The 14,243-nt window shown below is 35.2% G+C and overlaps 1 protein-coding gene across 2 annotated transcripts; it reads right to left on the bottom strand.

Annotated features, from left to right (window-relative positions):
- Nucleotides 1-3,391: 3,391 nt before the first annotated feature.
- LOC109182301 (protein GLE1) lies at nt 3,392-10,684 on the bottom strand. 2 transcript variants are annotated; one of them, XM_019332436.1, is made up of 16 exons: nt 10,399-10,684; nt 9,819-9,946; nt 9,467-9,631; nt 9,230-9,370; nt 8,727-8,847; nt 8,348-8,496; nt 7,933-8,104; nt 7,104-7,311; nt 6,822-6,931; nt 6,391-6,461; nt 6,165-6,246; nt 5,703-5,789; nt 4,853-4,936; nt 4,267-4,395; nt 4,014-4,136; nt 3,392-3,860 (listed from the first exon to the last, which is right to left on the bottom strand). In XM_019332436.1, coding segments are annotated over exons 2-16 (1,863 nt in total). In that variant the 5' UTR covers nt 9,821-9,946; nt 10,399-10,684; the 3' UTR covers nt 3,392-3,641. The 2 variants fall into 2 exon arrangements, with proteins under 2 accessions (XP_019187981.1, XP_019187982.1); XM_019332437.1 differs by having other exon boundaries at nt 9,819-9,873.
- Between the last annotated feature and the right edge of the window lie 3,559 nt (nt 10,685-14,243).

The following is a 14,243-nucleotide window of genomic DNA, read 5'->3' as shown; positions in this document are numbered from 1 at the left end:
TGTCTTTATTTAATCGTATTACTTTGGATTACATCTCTAGACAGGTTAATTTACATGCGCATACTTTAGCTACGTTAGCATTTACACAAGATCAAGTTATGTACTGGGATGTTATCCCACCTGACGCTATTTCGACTTTGATTCATTAATACAATCGCAAGATTGGCCCTCAAAAAAAAAAAAAAAAAAGAACTTTCAAAGCTCAAATAAAAATTATACCACACAACATTAATTTTATGGACAAAAAAAAAAATAATAAGATACAAACTACTAACACCTTCTACAATCGTTTTAACTTTTCATATGGGATTTTCCAATCCTCTTCATTAGGAAATTGTGGCTCCTATATGACCAAGAATGAGAATGGGATACACACTAATTAAAATTATGTGAGATTTTATTCTTTTACATTATTGAAGATATGTAAGTATTTTAATTTTTTTTCAAAATTTAAGTGCATGCCTTATATAATTTACTCCGTATCAATCTAACATAATTTTTTTTATCAATTCACAATTGACTATTTTAATATGTTTTTTTGAATCGGGGGTTCGAGGGAAACTTAAGGGGCCGTTTACTAACTGGAAATTTCTGAGAATTTTCGGAAACTGGAAAATAGAAAACAGAAAACATGTTTACTAACACAGTTTCCATTTTCAAAACTGAAAATAATTTCTGAAAATTTCCGGAAAACTGAAACACACTTAAAAACTGTTTTCAAAATAGAAAACAGAATCATCTATCATCTATTTAGTTATATGTCACTATAACCACATTACTATGATTACATTCATTATCATCTTATTTTACTTATCACTATCTTCTATCTTTTCTACTTACCTTACTTATTTAAACATAATTTATTTGCTTACACTTTAAAGTTAGACATTATTTACATTATCAAAATTAAGAATTAAACTCCATATAATGTTTTAGATTTTGATTGAACTCAATAAACTAAATTTTAGGTGAAAACTAAAAAATTAGAAAACAGAAAACAGAGAACAGTTTTATGTTAGTAAACAAGTTTTCTAAACAGAAAACATAGAATTGAAAACAAAGAATGAAAACTGAAAAATTAGAAAATGAAAACAGAGAACAGTTTTCTGTTGGTAAACAGAGAACAGTTTTCCTCCAGAGCTAGCAATTTCTCTAACTCTACGATCACAAATAGTTCATTACTTCATTTATTTCAAACTTGAGTTTTTTGCACTTTTGATCCCACAACATTAGTGGCACTATCAGAATTGATCCACAACTTTCAAACCTTGCAATTTAGTCCACAACTATTATTTTTTTTGGCAAAAATGGTCCTTCCGATCACTTTTTCGTCAAAATTTCATCGGAGTAAAATTTCTTCATTTTTAAAAGGGCTAAATTTGACATTTCCCTTAACAATTCTTTCTAGATCAAAAACAATTCTTTATTGCAAAATATGGCAGCAAACAATGAGTAATACAAGCCCTCTTAAACATGTCAAATTTAGCCCTCTTAAAAATGAAAAAAATTTTACTCCGATGAAATTTTGACGAAAAAGTGACCGGAAGGACCATTTTTGCAAAAAAAATAATAGTTATATACTAAAATTGCAAGGATTGAAAGTCGTGGATCAATTCTGATAGTGTCACTATAGTCGTGGGACCAAAAGTGCAAAAAACTCGTTCAAACTTTTAAATTTCAAAATTTATTCAAGTATTCAACTTAGAGTCTATTTTTCACTCTCAAAGACATAAACATTAATTTTAGTAATTATTTTTTAGTGTTTTAATTAATTGAAATTACAAAATACAAAATAATAAAATTTGACAAACAAAAACTATTGAATAAAAAGGAAATTAAGATTTAAAAACATCACAAACCGACTCAAGATCAACTTGGTTGAGACTTCTAACTGGTACTATTTTGTCTATGCCTTCTAAGAGAAGTTGCTTAACCCAAACCATGGAAATCTCTACTTCGAGGGATTGTCCATATCTCTTCAAACTTTTAGTTTGAATGCTATCGATTCTGTTGTAGCCCAAATAGTCAATACCCTATCACCGAAATTTGATCATGACCTTCTCTCAAGGATAGTCATAGTCTCACAGGGCTGAACACAAAGTGCTTGGCACCCTTCAAACTTTTTTTTTTTTTTGAAGGCAACCAATAAGGCATATATTAGAGAAAAGATGTAATAGTGTCAGGAAGGCTTGACTCCCAGTACATAGCAGAAGGCTGAGTAAAAGTAATAGAAGCTAAAGTATGAGCTATTAAATTAGATAGACGATCTAGGTATAAAACTGACTACACAATGGTCTAACAAAGAAATAGTAAATCTACAACTGTCGAAGGCATAGCCGACGTAGGAACGAACTGACTCCGTAGACGAAAATAAGCAGTGCTGTAGACTCGAACAATCCGTGAGCAACTCAAGTGATCGCTCCCCACGATCTCTTAACCAAGATAGAACCTCTTTACATGCAAAGGCCTCGGCCATTAGTGGTGAAAAGCAGGGCGGTAACAAAGCATTGAAGGCCGCAACATAAGCCCCATTCTCATCGAACGATACCGCTCCCACCGTAGCTTCGTTGGACAATGAGCGAAAACCGGCGTCGAATCGACATGACCGCAGCCCGGCCGTACTCTCTGTGGCAGCAGGTTGCGGCATGGCAGTGTGGTCCGAGGCAGTGACGTGCATGGGTGCAGCAGCGTGGTCTTCGACAGATTGTGGCGACAGCGGTAGCAGCTCCAACAGCCGATGATCTTGCATCCGTATGTGCACAACGCCATGCATGCATAGCGAACCTAGCGGATGCCACGACCTTTTTCCGGGCTAGGAGACACGCATTCCAAATTGCACCCTTCCTTGCCTTCCAAATAAAATATAGAATAGTAGTAATGAGGAATATTTCGTTAGAGTCTAGAATACTCAATACTTCTTCAAACCAGGAATGAAAAACATTTATGACACTAGTAGGAATTGAGAGGTGGGATTCTCTCCAAACGGCTTAGCAAAATCACACAACACCAAAGAATGCATGGTGTCATATGTGATACCACACATGGCACATAAAGAATCAACTTCCACCCTCTTTATAAACAAGTTTTTTATGGTGGGAAGGATATCTCTAAAAACTCTCCATAAAAAAGTTTTCCATTTCAGGACACCCTTCGAAATACTATACATATTACTTGCTGATGCACAAAAAAAATTCACATTTCAAAAACATTGTGTCATAATTTATAAAATTTTACGATCGTTACCTTAATTTTAAAATATTCAAAAATAAATTTCTTAAAAAGAAACTAATAAACTAATATTTATACATAATTTTTTTTAAAATTACAGTTGCTAGTCCTATATGGTACCTGCCAACAACTACTACACTCGATACTCAGATACTCAGTAGCATACTACAGATTAGGCTTAAAATGCAAAAACATCCTCAAAATTTCAGAATTTTTAAAATGATAAAATGTAGATCCCAGATCTTCAAGTTCTGCTTTGAAAAGAGGTCCACCAAGGCACCAACATCTTGGGGAAGTACACATCCTTTCTTCACCTTTTACTCCCCATATAAAAGCAAATGACAATGTGGGTGATAACCTTTGGGCTTCAGAAATTCATTTGGGAGTTATGTTGTTACTGCTTGCGTTCTGTATCAGCCATCAGGAACAAAATAGCTTGAATCTAAGGAAGTCTTGAGACGCCACCCTTCCGGTTCATTCAGATACTGCTTTGACTCTATATAACTCCGGAGCCTGGTGGTGACTGGGCTTGACTGTAAATCTTCAATTGCTTTCATGAAGTCTTTGGCAATGATATTCAGTAGTTTCTCGAAATGATACTTGTATTTCCTGTATAGTACAAAACCTGCCATCTGCAGATATGGCATGAGAACCTTGTGAGCAGAGTAGCTAGTTGAACTTGTAAACAATGTATAAATGAGTATATGTAATATGAGAAAAACTTCCTAGTCAAACTCGTAAATAATGTTCAACTGAGCATAAGAAATAGTTGTTAGCCAACATACTTCAAGAAATGCTTGTAGCGCAGTAGCAGTATACAAGTTTGCCGGGACCGCATTTAAGAATCTAGCCAACCATGCCCAACCTTCTTGGTGGCCATGCAAGTTTTGGAAGCCCTCAACTTCGGTCTGGAAGACACGTCTCATCAGATACAAACAAACTCAAAAAGTCGAACTAACAAAATTAAATAAATACCCCTTATCAAATTCTATTAGTTATAAAAGAACTAAGGGGGGACAAAAAAACGAAGCAGCAAACCTGAACAAGAGCTCCATAGAGTTTCATGTAGGCACATAACCGATTTAGATAACTATCAACAGTTTCGATCTTTCCATCATCTTGAAAGCCGATAGCTCTATAGTAAGCTTCTTTGGTCTTGAATACTGACTGAAAGTTGCCATGGGAAATGTACTTAAGCAAGCAATAAGGGGGCGGGGAAAGTACGAATGAGGAAGGTAAAGTACAGAATCAAAAGTGAGTTAATTTAGTCACTCGGCTATTCTATTTTTCCACTTTTGGTCCTTGAGTTTAAAATTTACCAAATTTGATCCCAAACTATTGAAAATGTGCCATTTTCAGTCCAAAAATTGCTAGATTTAGAGGACCAAAAGTTGTAAAACTCAATAGTCACGGTACCAGAGGTCCAGAACTAAAACTAATTCAATCAACTATGTCCACGTGGTAATTAAGTCGTGATTGAGAAAAATTACATTGAAACAGGAACATTGATGCTATTTAGCTACATTAAAATATTTTAACCACAAATTGCACCAAAAGAAACAAAATGATAGATCACTCTGGAAGTTAAAATACTAACTGAATATGTCAAAGAAATATTAATTACCTGAGAATAACTTATATGCTTTGGGACTGTATAAATGCATACTTTGTTCAATTCAGCTATGAGAATATCCATTGCAAGTGGGACCTGACGTCAAAGAAAATAGAGTAAAATCAAGAAATAAGAAGCTTTTGGACCTAACTGATTCAGTTGGACTTGTATCACTTGTTAGCCATCTCAATATTAAGGGCAGAGAACAAAAATTTATAAGGGTAAAGGAGATGGCAAATTAAATAGTACAATTACGGGTGCATTTTATTAGAATAGAAAGAAAGTGAAAAATAAAAGAGTCCATTTTGTTTTTCAAACAAACCATGAAGCTTTTAGAGCTAACTGATTCAGTTGTATCACTTGTTAGCCATCTCAATATAAAGGGCTGTGAATGGAAATTTTTAAAGGAGAGAGCACATTAAATATCTTTTTTGATTTTTTTTTTTTGGTGGGGGGGGGTGTTTGTTGTTAGTCAACCACAACATATTTGTTAAGAAACTCTCACAAAGGAAGGATTCAACATCAATTAGAAGGATAAAATTATATTCATTTGCTATTGTCCCATTTTAATCAATTTAATCCCTCATGTTCTTCGGCATTCCAATTTCTCATATTTGTTAAGAAACTCTCACAAAGGAAGGATTCAACATCAATTAGAAGGATAAAATTATATTCATTTGCTATTGTCCCATTTTAATCAATTTAATCCCTCATGTTCTTCGGCATTCCAATTTCAATTGCAACTAATTTAAAAATTGGAACACATTCTCAGTTTTTCAGAGCTTACTTCGACGTCTTTGTCCTGTAGACAATAATAACTACTAGTTACCTGAAATAGCAAGGAAGAAACAAGACGATTTACCTTTGATGTAACAAGAACAATTACACGGCCATAAGCATAAGGGATACTGTTAGAGTTTCCAGCACGACTCACACACCAGGAAACCACCTGCAATATTGCAAACAGGAACATGTTCAGTATACTTGTTTACTCCAAACCAGAATTATGAAGCATATGTTTGCAAAAATGAGCTTAAATACTTCATCATTGCATCAAGAACATACAAACCACCAAGAATGCTCTCTACTCCATGCAGAAAAGGACACCATTAGAGAGAAGGGAGAAGAGGTATTAATCTTAACTCTACCATTCTTCAAGTATAATAAACTAAAACTACTAACCAAAAGAAGGAATGCGTATGATTCAAAAAGTTTCAGAAATCTCTAAGGCACCTTGCTTAGTATGCTTATATTAGAGAAATTAAGCCAGTAAACTGCAAACCGGAGAAAAGAGTCTTACTAAAAACAATAATTAAACATTTACCTGTTCGGCAAAGATAGCAATGCTGATGGATTGAGGACATGGTGAATAATTTATTAACTTAATCAACTCATCTGCTTTCACACTGTGGAAGAGGAAATAGTAGGTGGGCAGTGTATCAAAAACAATACAATTAGTTCAACTTCAAGAGTAATTATCAAAAAAGTTTTTATCATTTGGAAACTATAGGAAATAGACCTAGTCGCCTAAACATAGGTATCCTTCTCACCTGATATTTTCTTTTACACCAGAGATGGTTCTAATCCTCCTCCGCATGTCATTTTTATGTGTTTCATATTCCTGCTCAGAAAGAAGTTTGTCAATAATTAATGACATAATATAATACTGTATTATACACAAAATATTAATGTCAGTTACCATCATTGGAATTAAAAATGTGGGGCAATTTGTTTTAACCACAATTTATGTCCTTATTGATGAAATATTCATTATATCTCATCCTTGCATGTTAAAATATAAGGGATGTTTAATAGATTCTCACGAAACAAATGTGAGAACTTGAACCCTACTTCAGCCACACTTTTTTAAGTGAAATAGAGTACATGATTAAATATACACAGAAATTATATGTTCCTCCTCAGAGTAGAAAATGATAACAGTTAACAAATCTAAGCATAAAGCTCTTTTGATAATGATTACCCTTTTAGAGCCCAAACCCAGAGTCTCATTTTTTACAGCTAATTCCTTATAGATCTTCAATCTTTTCTCCTCTAAATTCAAAGCATTTTCTGCACCTTTGACAATCTTTCCTGCCACAATGCAAAATTACAACCTCAGAAGGCAGATACCCATGAGTAAGCACATATGTGATGTTCATTTTACAATAAGTGTATTGTGACTTGTGTCAAAAAGATATACTCATTTTGAATTGTAAATTATGAAGAAAAAAAAATCACCAAAATGGCTACGATCAAAATGCACCTCGTGATTGTAGAGAATTTTGTACATCAGATCCTAATTCCACTGCCTGCCCTGAGACCTTGTTTACAACCACAGGAGCATCAGCTGTATTATTCTTAACATTCTCAGAGGCTTTCTTCTCTGCAGCCTCCTCAGCTGCTTTCCGCTGGGCTTCCAATTCCGCTACTTTTGCTTTTTCAATTCTTTCGGCTTCTAGTTTAGCTTGCATCTGGTAAATAAAAATTTATGAGCACTAACAAAGCTGAGTATTCTATTTAAAATGTTCGTTTTCTAACAAAACAAGAAGAGTATCATAGTGAATAAGTGTAATTCATAGTAGATAGAATGGTCCAAGAAAAAGGTATTTAAATGAAGTAATTAAAAAATTCGATGGAAAAGATGAAACAGCAACAGCTCACATGGTCAAAGGATAACCGTGAGAAATGTTGAACAATAAATTGAGGTCTTGAAGTCATATGTTGCACAAAACAAAGCAACTTTACCCCAAAAAAATCCAAAACAAAAATAAATCTCTTGATAAATACAGTATTTGGTATTAGGAAAAGAAGAATAAAATAATTATAAGCACTTAAGTGACAACTATAATATAAAGGATAACTTCCCAACAGTTATAAAAATTAAATAAATAAATAAATAAAACAAACAAAGGTAAGTGAGTAAAAAATATGCCATGGAATTTCAATAAGAAAAATAAAACAAGTTAATCTGAGATTTTGGGGACATGTAAGAGAGACATGTTAATAGTAAGGATTTCATATTCAAGTACATTTACAGGTTGTACATTTATCTGGAATATAAAGATATTAAATGAGACAGAATCAAACCAAACCTCTGCTTCAGCTCTAATTTTTTCTAGCCTAGCTTTCTCTTCCTGAAGAACTTTCTCTCTTTTTTTGGCCTCTTCACGGGCTGCATCATCTCTTATTCTCCTTTCTTCTATTTGGGATCTATGTTCATGATCCCTTTGTACGGCTATCAAGTGATCATCAAGTGCTTCTGCACTATTATATAATCCAATAAAAGTCAAGAATACCTAAATTCATACCAGAGCACTATATAGGCAGAAAATGAAACAACTAAAAGAACATTTCTTGGTATATAACAAAATAATCCAAACCAGTTAGTAGTATCTTATGGTTAAAGATTCAAAATATCATGAACAGATTCTTCTTTCTAAATATGCTTGAAATGCAGTTTTATATTTTTACGTTGGCATTCCTGATTAAGTAAATGTAGAAGCTTACATTTTGCGCTGATATTGCATGCCAAGTCTCCGATCCATTTCCTGTTGTGTTTCAGCATTCTTCACAACTGTTGCAAGTGTAGAGGCAAACTTCTGTTGTTCACCCATCAGATCTGTTTCTAATGCTAATATTTGTGTTCTAACTTCCTCCTGTTAATTACAGGAATAAAAGGGATGAGGTTTATGCTCTTGCAGGATAAACAGAGAAGTTTGTGAAACAAAATACTAGTAATGTTCATATACCCCTAGATTGCCAAAGTAGCAGCTTTCATGAAAACATAAAAGTACTTGGAATTGATTTTGAAATAAAACATAACTCTCGCTGTTTTAAAACATCATTATATGGAGAGAATAGAATGTAAATGAATAAAGTTGCCTACCGTTGCACTAAGATGATGGTCATGAGTTAACTCAGACAAAGCACCTTCCACCAACCCCACTTTATCCATTAGATGATGTTCAGCTTCAAAGGCTAACTGATCTTTTGAAATATCACTATCACTGAAGAAATATAGAATATCATATTCAGCACTAAAGAAAAGTGAGGACAAACAACAATCAAATAACTTAATTAGCAGTTTTAACATTATTAAACTAATACTAAACTATCAAGAACCTATCCATAGGCCATAATGTACTTTGTGTTTTATCATATCATTTCAAAGGGAGGAGAAACGCACCTCAAATTTATTAAACACCATAAATTGTGAAAAGAGATTGCACATATAAATAATTAATAATCATTGTGAAAGTGCACTTTTTTATCTCAAATCTCAATGTTTCTTTAGTGGACAAAGTACCTTATATCTCATTGAGGCTTTCTATTGATACATATGTATCTCATTGTTAATTAGTTGATTCAACACAATCAATGAGTAGGTACCTTGTATACAGTTCGTCAAAGTTGAACCGCTTTCCCACAGTGGCAGATTGTTCAGAAACCTCATCCTCGCTATCGCTTACTATCTCCTCCACCCGCATCACAAAACCCGTCCGAGCACCACTTTTTGATGTAGACAGATCCCTGAGAAAGAACAGAAAGCACATGTCATCACATGGATGCTAATTCACCATCAACTAATGCAGATACAGTCAATTAACTCATACTACAAATACAGACCGTGGTTGCATTTTGGTATAAGCTGGAAACTTTGGAGATGCAGTAATCTTCCTTTCAATTGAATTGAGCTCCAGTAATAGAGCATTAAAGCTCCAATCAGGTTCTGGATCAAGCGCAATCCCATCAACATTTTCAGGAACAGTAAGTTTGAATTTCACAGCTACCCTGCTCAGAAAAACTCCATAAATCAGCAAAAATTAATCACTTTCAGAAACATAATTCTTTTAATTCCCAATAATAACACAGCCAACTATTCCCATGCCAAGAACATTAAAATGTGAAATGCAAAAGAAAGAAGAAACAGAACCAAACTTGTATAACAATTGAGAAGAACAAGATATACAATTCTTACATTGTGCTGTTGCGTCTGATGAATGATGAACAAACCTAGATTAATAGCAGTACTCCTGGCACCAGCAATGACTCCTTAATAAATCGATGCCTTGGAAAAGATTTTACTTAACTCTCCACGTTATTGAACTACAAACAATTTTATTTCAGCAATTGCAAGTTAAAACCAAAATATATACAATTTACTTTGAATTCAACGTGGTTTGCAAATGTGATTCGCATCTAGAGCTTGAAGAACAATAAAGAAACCACTATAGTTTCACCCACCCACATAAAAAATAATATAACGAAATCACTATAATTCAAAACAGAAGAGTAATGTCTCTAAGACATTTCTTCGAACACTTTGCATTCATCCACATTTAAAAAAAATAAATTAATTAAAAATTTTAAAAAAAATTTACAATATAAAACTTAGACATCTTATTGATTCCCACAAAGAAGGCATTGGTTCTCATCATCTATGGACTCATAATGAAAAATTTTCACAACATAAAAAACCTAGAAGCCTCACAACAATATTTAAAAAAAATTCAAAATTCAAAAATCTCAATAATGAAGCAAGTAAAAGGTATAGATACCTGCAATGGAAAATTTGTTGGTTCCGAAATAGAGAACAGCGTCCACTTTGCAGCAATTGAGCAGGATGAGTTCGATTTTTTTTTCCTCTCTCTAATTTGGTTGTGCCCGAGAGAGTAATCTAGAGAGGGATCGGATTTTTAATCCAACTCCAGTTTGTGGCAATACAAAGAAACTCATTTTTGATTGCGGGAGAAACTACTAGAAAGGTTAATGTCAGCAGCGAGTGAGCAACCAAGGCGTGAAATATTCACCTGGAACTCTGGAAGAAGGAATTCGAAGTTTAGATACGTGAGAAACAGAGTTAATATTCAATATACAATTTTATTTTTATTTTTTAAAAAAATTCAGCTTACTTTTTTAATTAGACTTGTCAAACAAAATCTACGTAACATTTTAATTCGCTGGAATATCATTTGATTTGATGTACTTTGATGTTTGAGAGATACATATGTTTGATGTACTTTGATGTTTGAGAGATACATAGGTTTCATTACCATATTCTGGAATATGTAGGGATGGCAATGGGTCGAGAAGGGATACATTTATCACTATTAAGATTAGTATTAGGATTTTTGTATTTGAGTCATAGTATGATTTTCTATTCTAGTCTTTCTATGATTCCTCGTGTATATATATTCTCAGCATCTGTACAGTTGTAGTTAAGTTCATTCAATACAATTCATACAGTTCTCATCATCACTCGATCAATTTTATATTTTCTCTATTTATTTTCACCCTCAACTCGTATCGAATGGACTTTTTAAAACTCACTCTACCTCACCAGGTGTGAGTGTCCACGATGAGTACTCACCATTAATCATTTTATTTTTTAAAATAATATTTAAATTAATTATACATAATAAAATAATAAAATTCATTAGGGCATCCTCAGTAATGATTTTTTTGTGGTTTTTGTATATGTGATTATGAAAGATAAAATGGGAGGAAGGGAGGCAAAAAAAAAAAAAAAAAAAAAAAAAAATTGTCAGAATAACAACAAATTAAAAAGAATTTTTAAAAAAAGTCTCTAAACGTGCCTAGCGGACGCGTGCACTACACGCACTTGGCTGGGCGCTTGTTTGCTTTGCACGCAGCCAGGCGCAGAAGCAAGGAAAATTTGGTGGGACCCACAGTTGAGACCAAAAATCAAGTTCTCCTGCAATGAGTTTTCTTATTCTCTCTCTCTTTTTTTCTCTTACTTCCACTTAGGAGAGAGAAATTTAAAAACTCGTGTAAAAACCTTCTCTCTTTTTTCTTTTTTTTTTTTGAAAACCAACCACGGAAACTTTTATAGATTACTTAAGTCATTGTTGGATATTCGTTGGTGAAAAACAAATAATAATCAAATAAATAAGATTATTATTTTTTCTGGAAAAAATAAGGGAATAAAAGATGGAGAATTTGGCTAGTGTTCGGTGTTGGGTTTTTGCAAGAGTCAAGCGATCACTCTTTCCTTAAAACCTTATTTGCCACCTCCCAAAAGTGTTAGGAGCTTCGTGGCCTAGGCTTCCCAGGATAAAACTTGCTTGTGATTCAATGTTTGAGCACCCAAACAAGGAATCCGGCGAACAAGGCAAGATTATGAACACAGTAGGCAAAGAAATAGTAGAAGCAGAGAGTTTTGAGGCTGGAAATTATGTTTTTTTCTTGTGTAAAAATTCTGTTGTCCAACTCATTCTTATATAGGGGTGTTGGAGTGATAGCATTCAATGGATGTCATTTAAATTGGTATTAAAACCAATTCTATAACACTTGAAACAGCAGCCCCATGATGTTGAAATTAAATTCAAAAATTATAGACACTTGAATCAAGCCTTTCCGATCCCGTTTCTAACTAACAAGTGAGCCCCAACATTGGCCGAACGTTTAACAAAACATAAAGAAATATTTGAAAAAGAACCGAGAAGATAAAAAATATCATTAAGGATTAAACTAAACGGTGAGAAATTGTTATTATTATGAAGATGATTCAGAACCAGGTGGGCGTCCGTTTCCACAATAACATTATCTAAATGCAGACCTTTTAACCAACTCATGGCCTCCGGAATAGCTAAAGTCTTAGCATCCCTAGGAAGCAGAGCCCCATGCTTCCCCACCACTCCAACAGCTAGAAAATGACCATGCCAATCTCGTAAAACCCAGCTAGTCCAACCGCATTGTTACTTCCCGGATAGCCGCATCAACATTCAGTTTCAAACTTCCTTGTACCGGAGGCTGCCAGTGCATCACCGATGTCTCACAATTCTGGTTTCTAGTACCACCATGCGCATGATGTTGCCTCCATTCTCTAAGGAAACCCAAAGCATGTTGGACAACATTTCTAGGTGTGGTTCTCACTCCTTCCCAAAGCTGCGAACAAATACCCCAACACAAAACAATAAAATGACAAACTTCACTCACAGTAAGATTAGCAAACCTACCCTCAATCCATCCCAAACATCCTCATCCCTTACCACATGACCCCCCCCCCCCCTTTTCCCCCCTCCCCAACCCATAAGCCTCACACACGCACAGCAAACTCAAGAAAAAAACACATGCGCAACAGTCTCACTTTAAACACCACAAAACACACACGCAACGCCACAATTAACCCTTTTAGAGAGAAGAATCATCTTAGTATGTAAAGACTTTGAGCATAGATTCCAAAAAAAGAACATTTAACTTTAGGAGGAAGATGAAGATTCCACATCTTAACCCAACGAGACACCCCCTCCCCCCCCCCCCCCCCCCCTCAATCCTCAATTAAAAGACGATAAGCAGATTTAACAGAATAAACACCATCCCCAACCCCTACCCAAAACATGGTATCCACCCCTTTCGAATGAGAAATATGGACCCTAATGATCAACTGCTTATCCCGGTTAGAAAACAGGTAATCTAAAATCTCCAAATCCCAACCATCTAACCCCTCAGTCATCAAACAATCAACAATAATGTGTTGCAAGGGCAAATGCACAGGGGTGTCAATACAAGGGTTGTCAAGAGACGGGAGCCACGGATCCCCCCAAACGTGAACCAACCTTCCATTTCTCACCATCCACTAAAAGCCCCCACGAAGCTTGTCCCAAGCCTCCCACATACTCCTCTAAACATAGGAGGGATCAGTCCCTAATTGAGCATAATGAAAAAAATTCCACGGGTAGTACTTAGCCCTAAACACCCTAGCTACCAAGGACTCAGGCCTAGTCATGAATCGCGACCCTTGTTTCCCCAAAAGAGCAATATTGATAGCATGCATACGCCGGAAACCTAACCCCCAAACTTCTTTGGGACACACAAGTTTGGCTACCTTCTCCACCGAATACCCCCATGATCTACCATCCTCGCACCACCCCGCCAAAAGGAATTAAAGAAACGATCAAGCTCATTACAAAGACCCAAGGGAATCAAAAAGACTTGCGATGCATAATTCGGTATAGTTTAAAGGACAGTTTTCATCATAATCTCTTGGGCAGCTCTAGACATATGACGGTTAGTCCAAGAATAAATCATAGCATTAACCCTCTGTTTATTCCACCCTAAAATATCATTCTTTCGTCTACCCACAAGGCATGGTAGCCCCAGGTATTGACCACCCAAATTGGGACACCGGACCCCTAACTCCCCACAAACAACATCCATATCTTGCCCCCACATCCCCCCATCCCTCCCCTCCCTTCCCAATTTAATTCTGACTTATCAAAATTCACTACCTGACCTGAAGCAGCCCCAAAAATACTCAACATATCCTTAATAGCCCCTGCCTCCCTACAATGGGCTTCGAAAAAAATGAGGAGGTCATCCGCAAAGCATAAATGGCTAACGGCAAGAACCCCCGAGCAATTGTCACCCCATGGATCTGACC

Source organism: Ipomoea nil, unplaced genomic scaffold (assembly GCF_001879475.1).
Source record: "Ipomoea nil cultivar Tokyo-kokei standard unplaced genomic scaffold, Asagao_1.1 scaffold1043, whole genome shotgun sequence".
Classification (NCBI taxonomy): domain Eukaryota; kingdom Viridiplantae; phylum Streptophyta; class Magnoliopsida; order Solanales; family Convolvulaceae; genus Ipomoea; species Ipomoea nil.
This window is presented reverse-complemented; position numbering and strand designations above follow the sequence as displayed.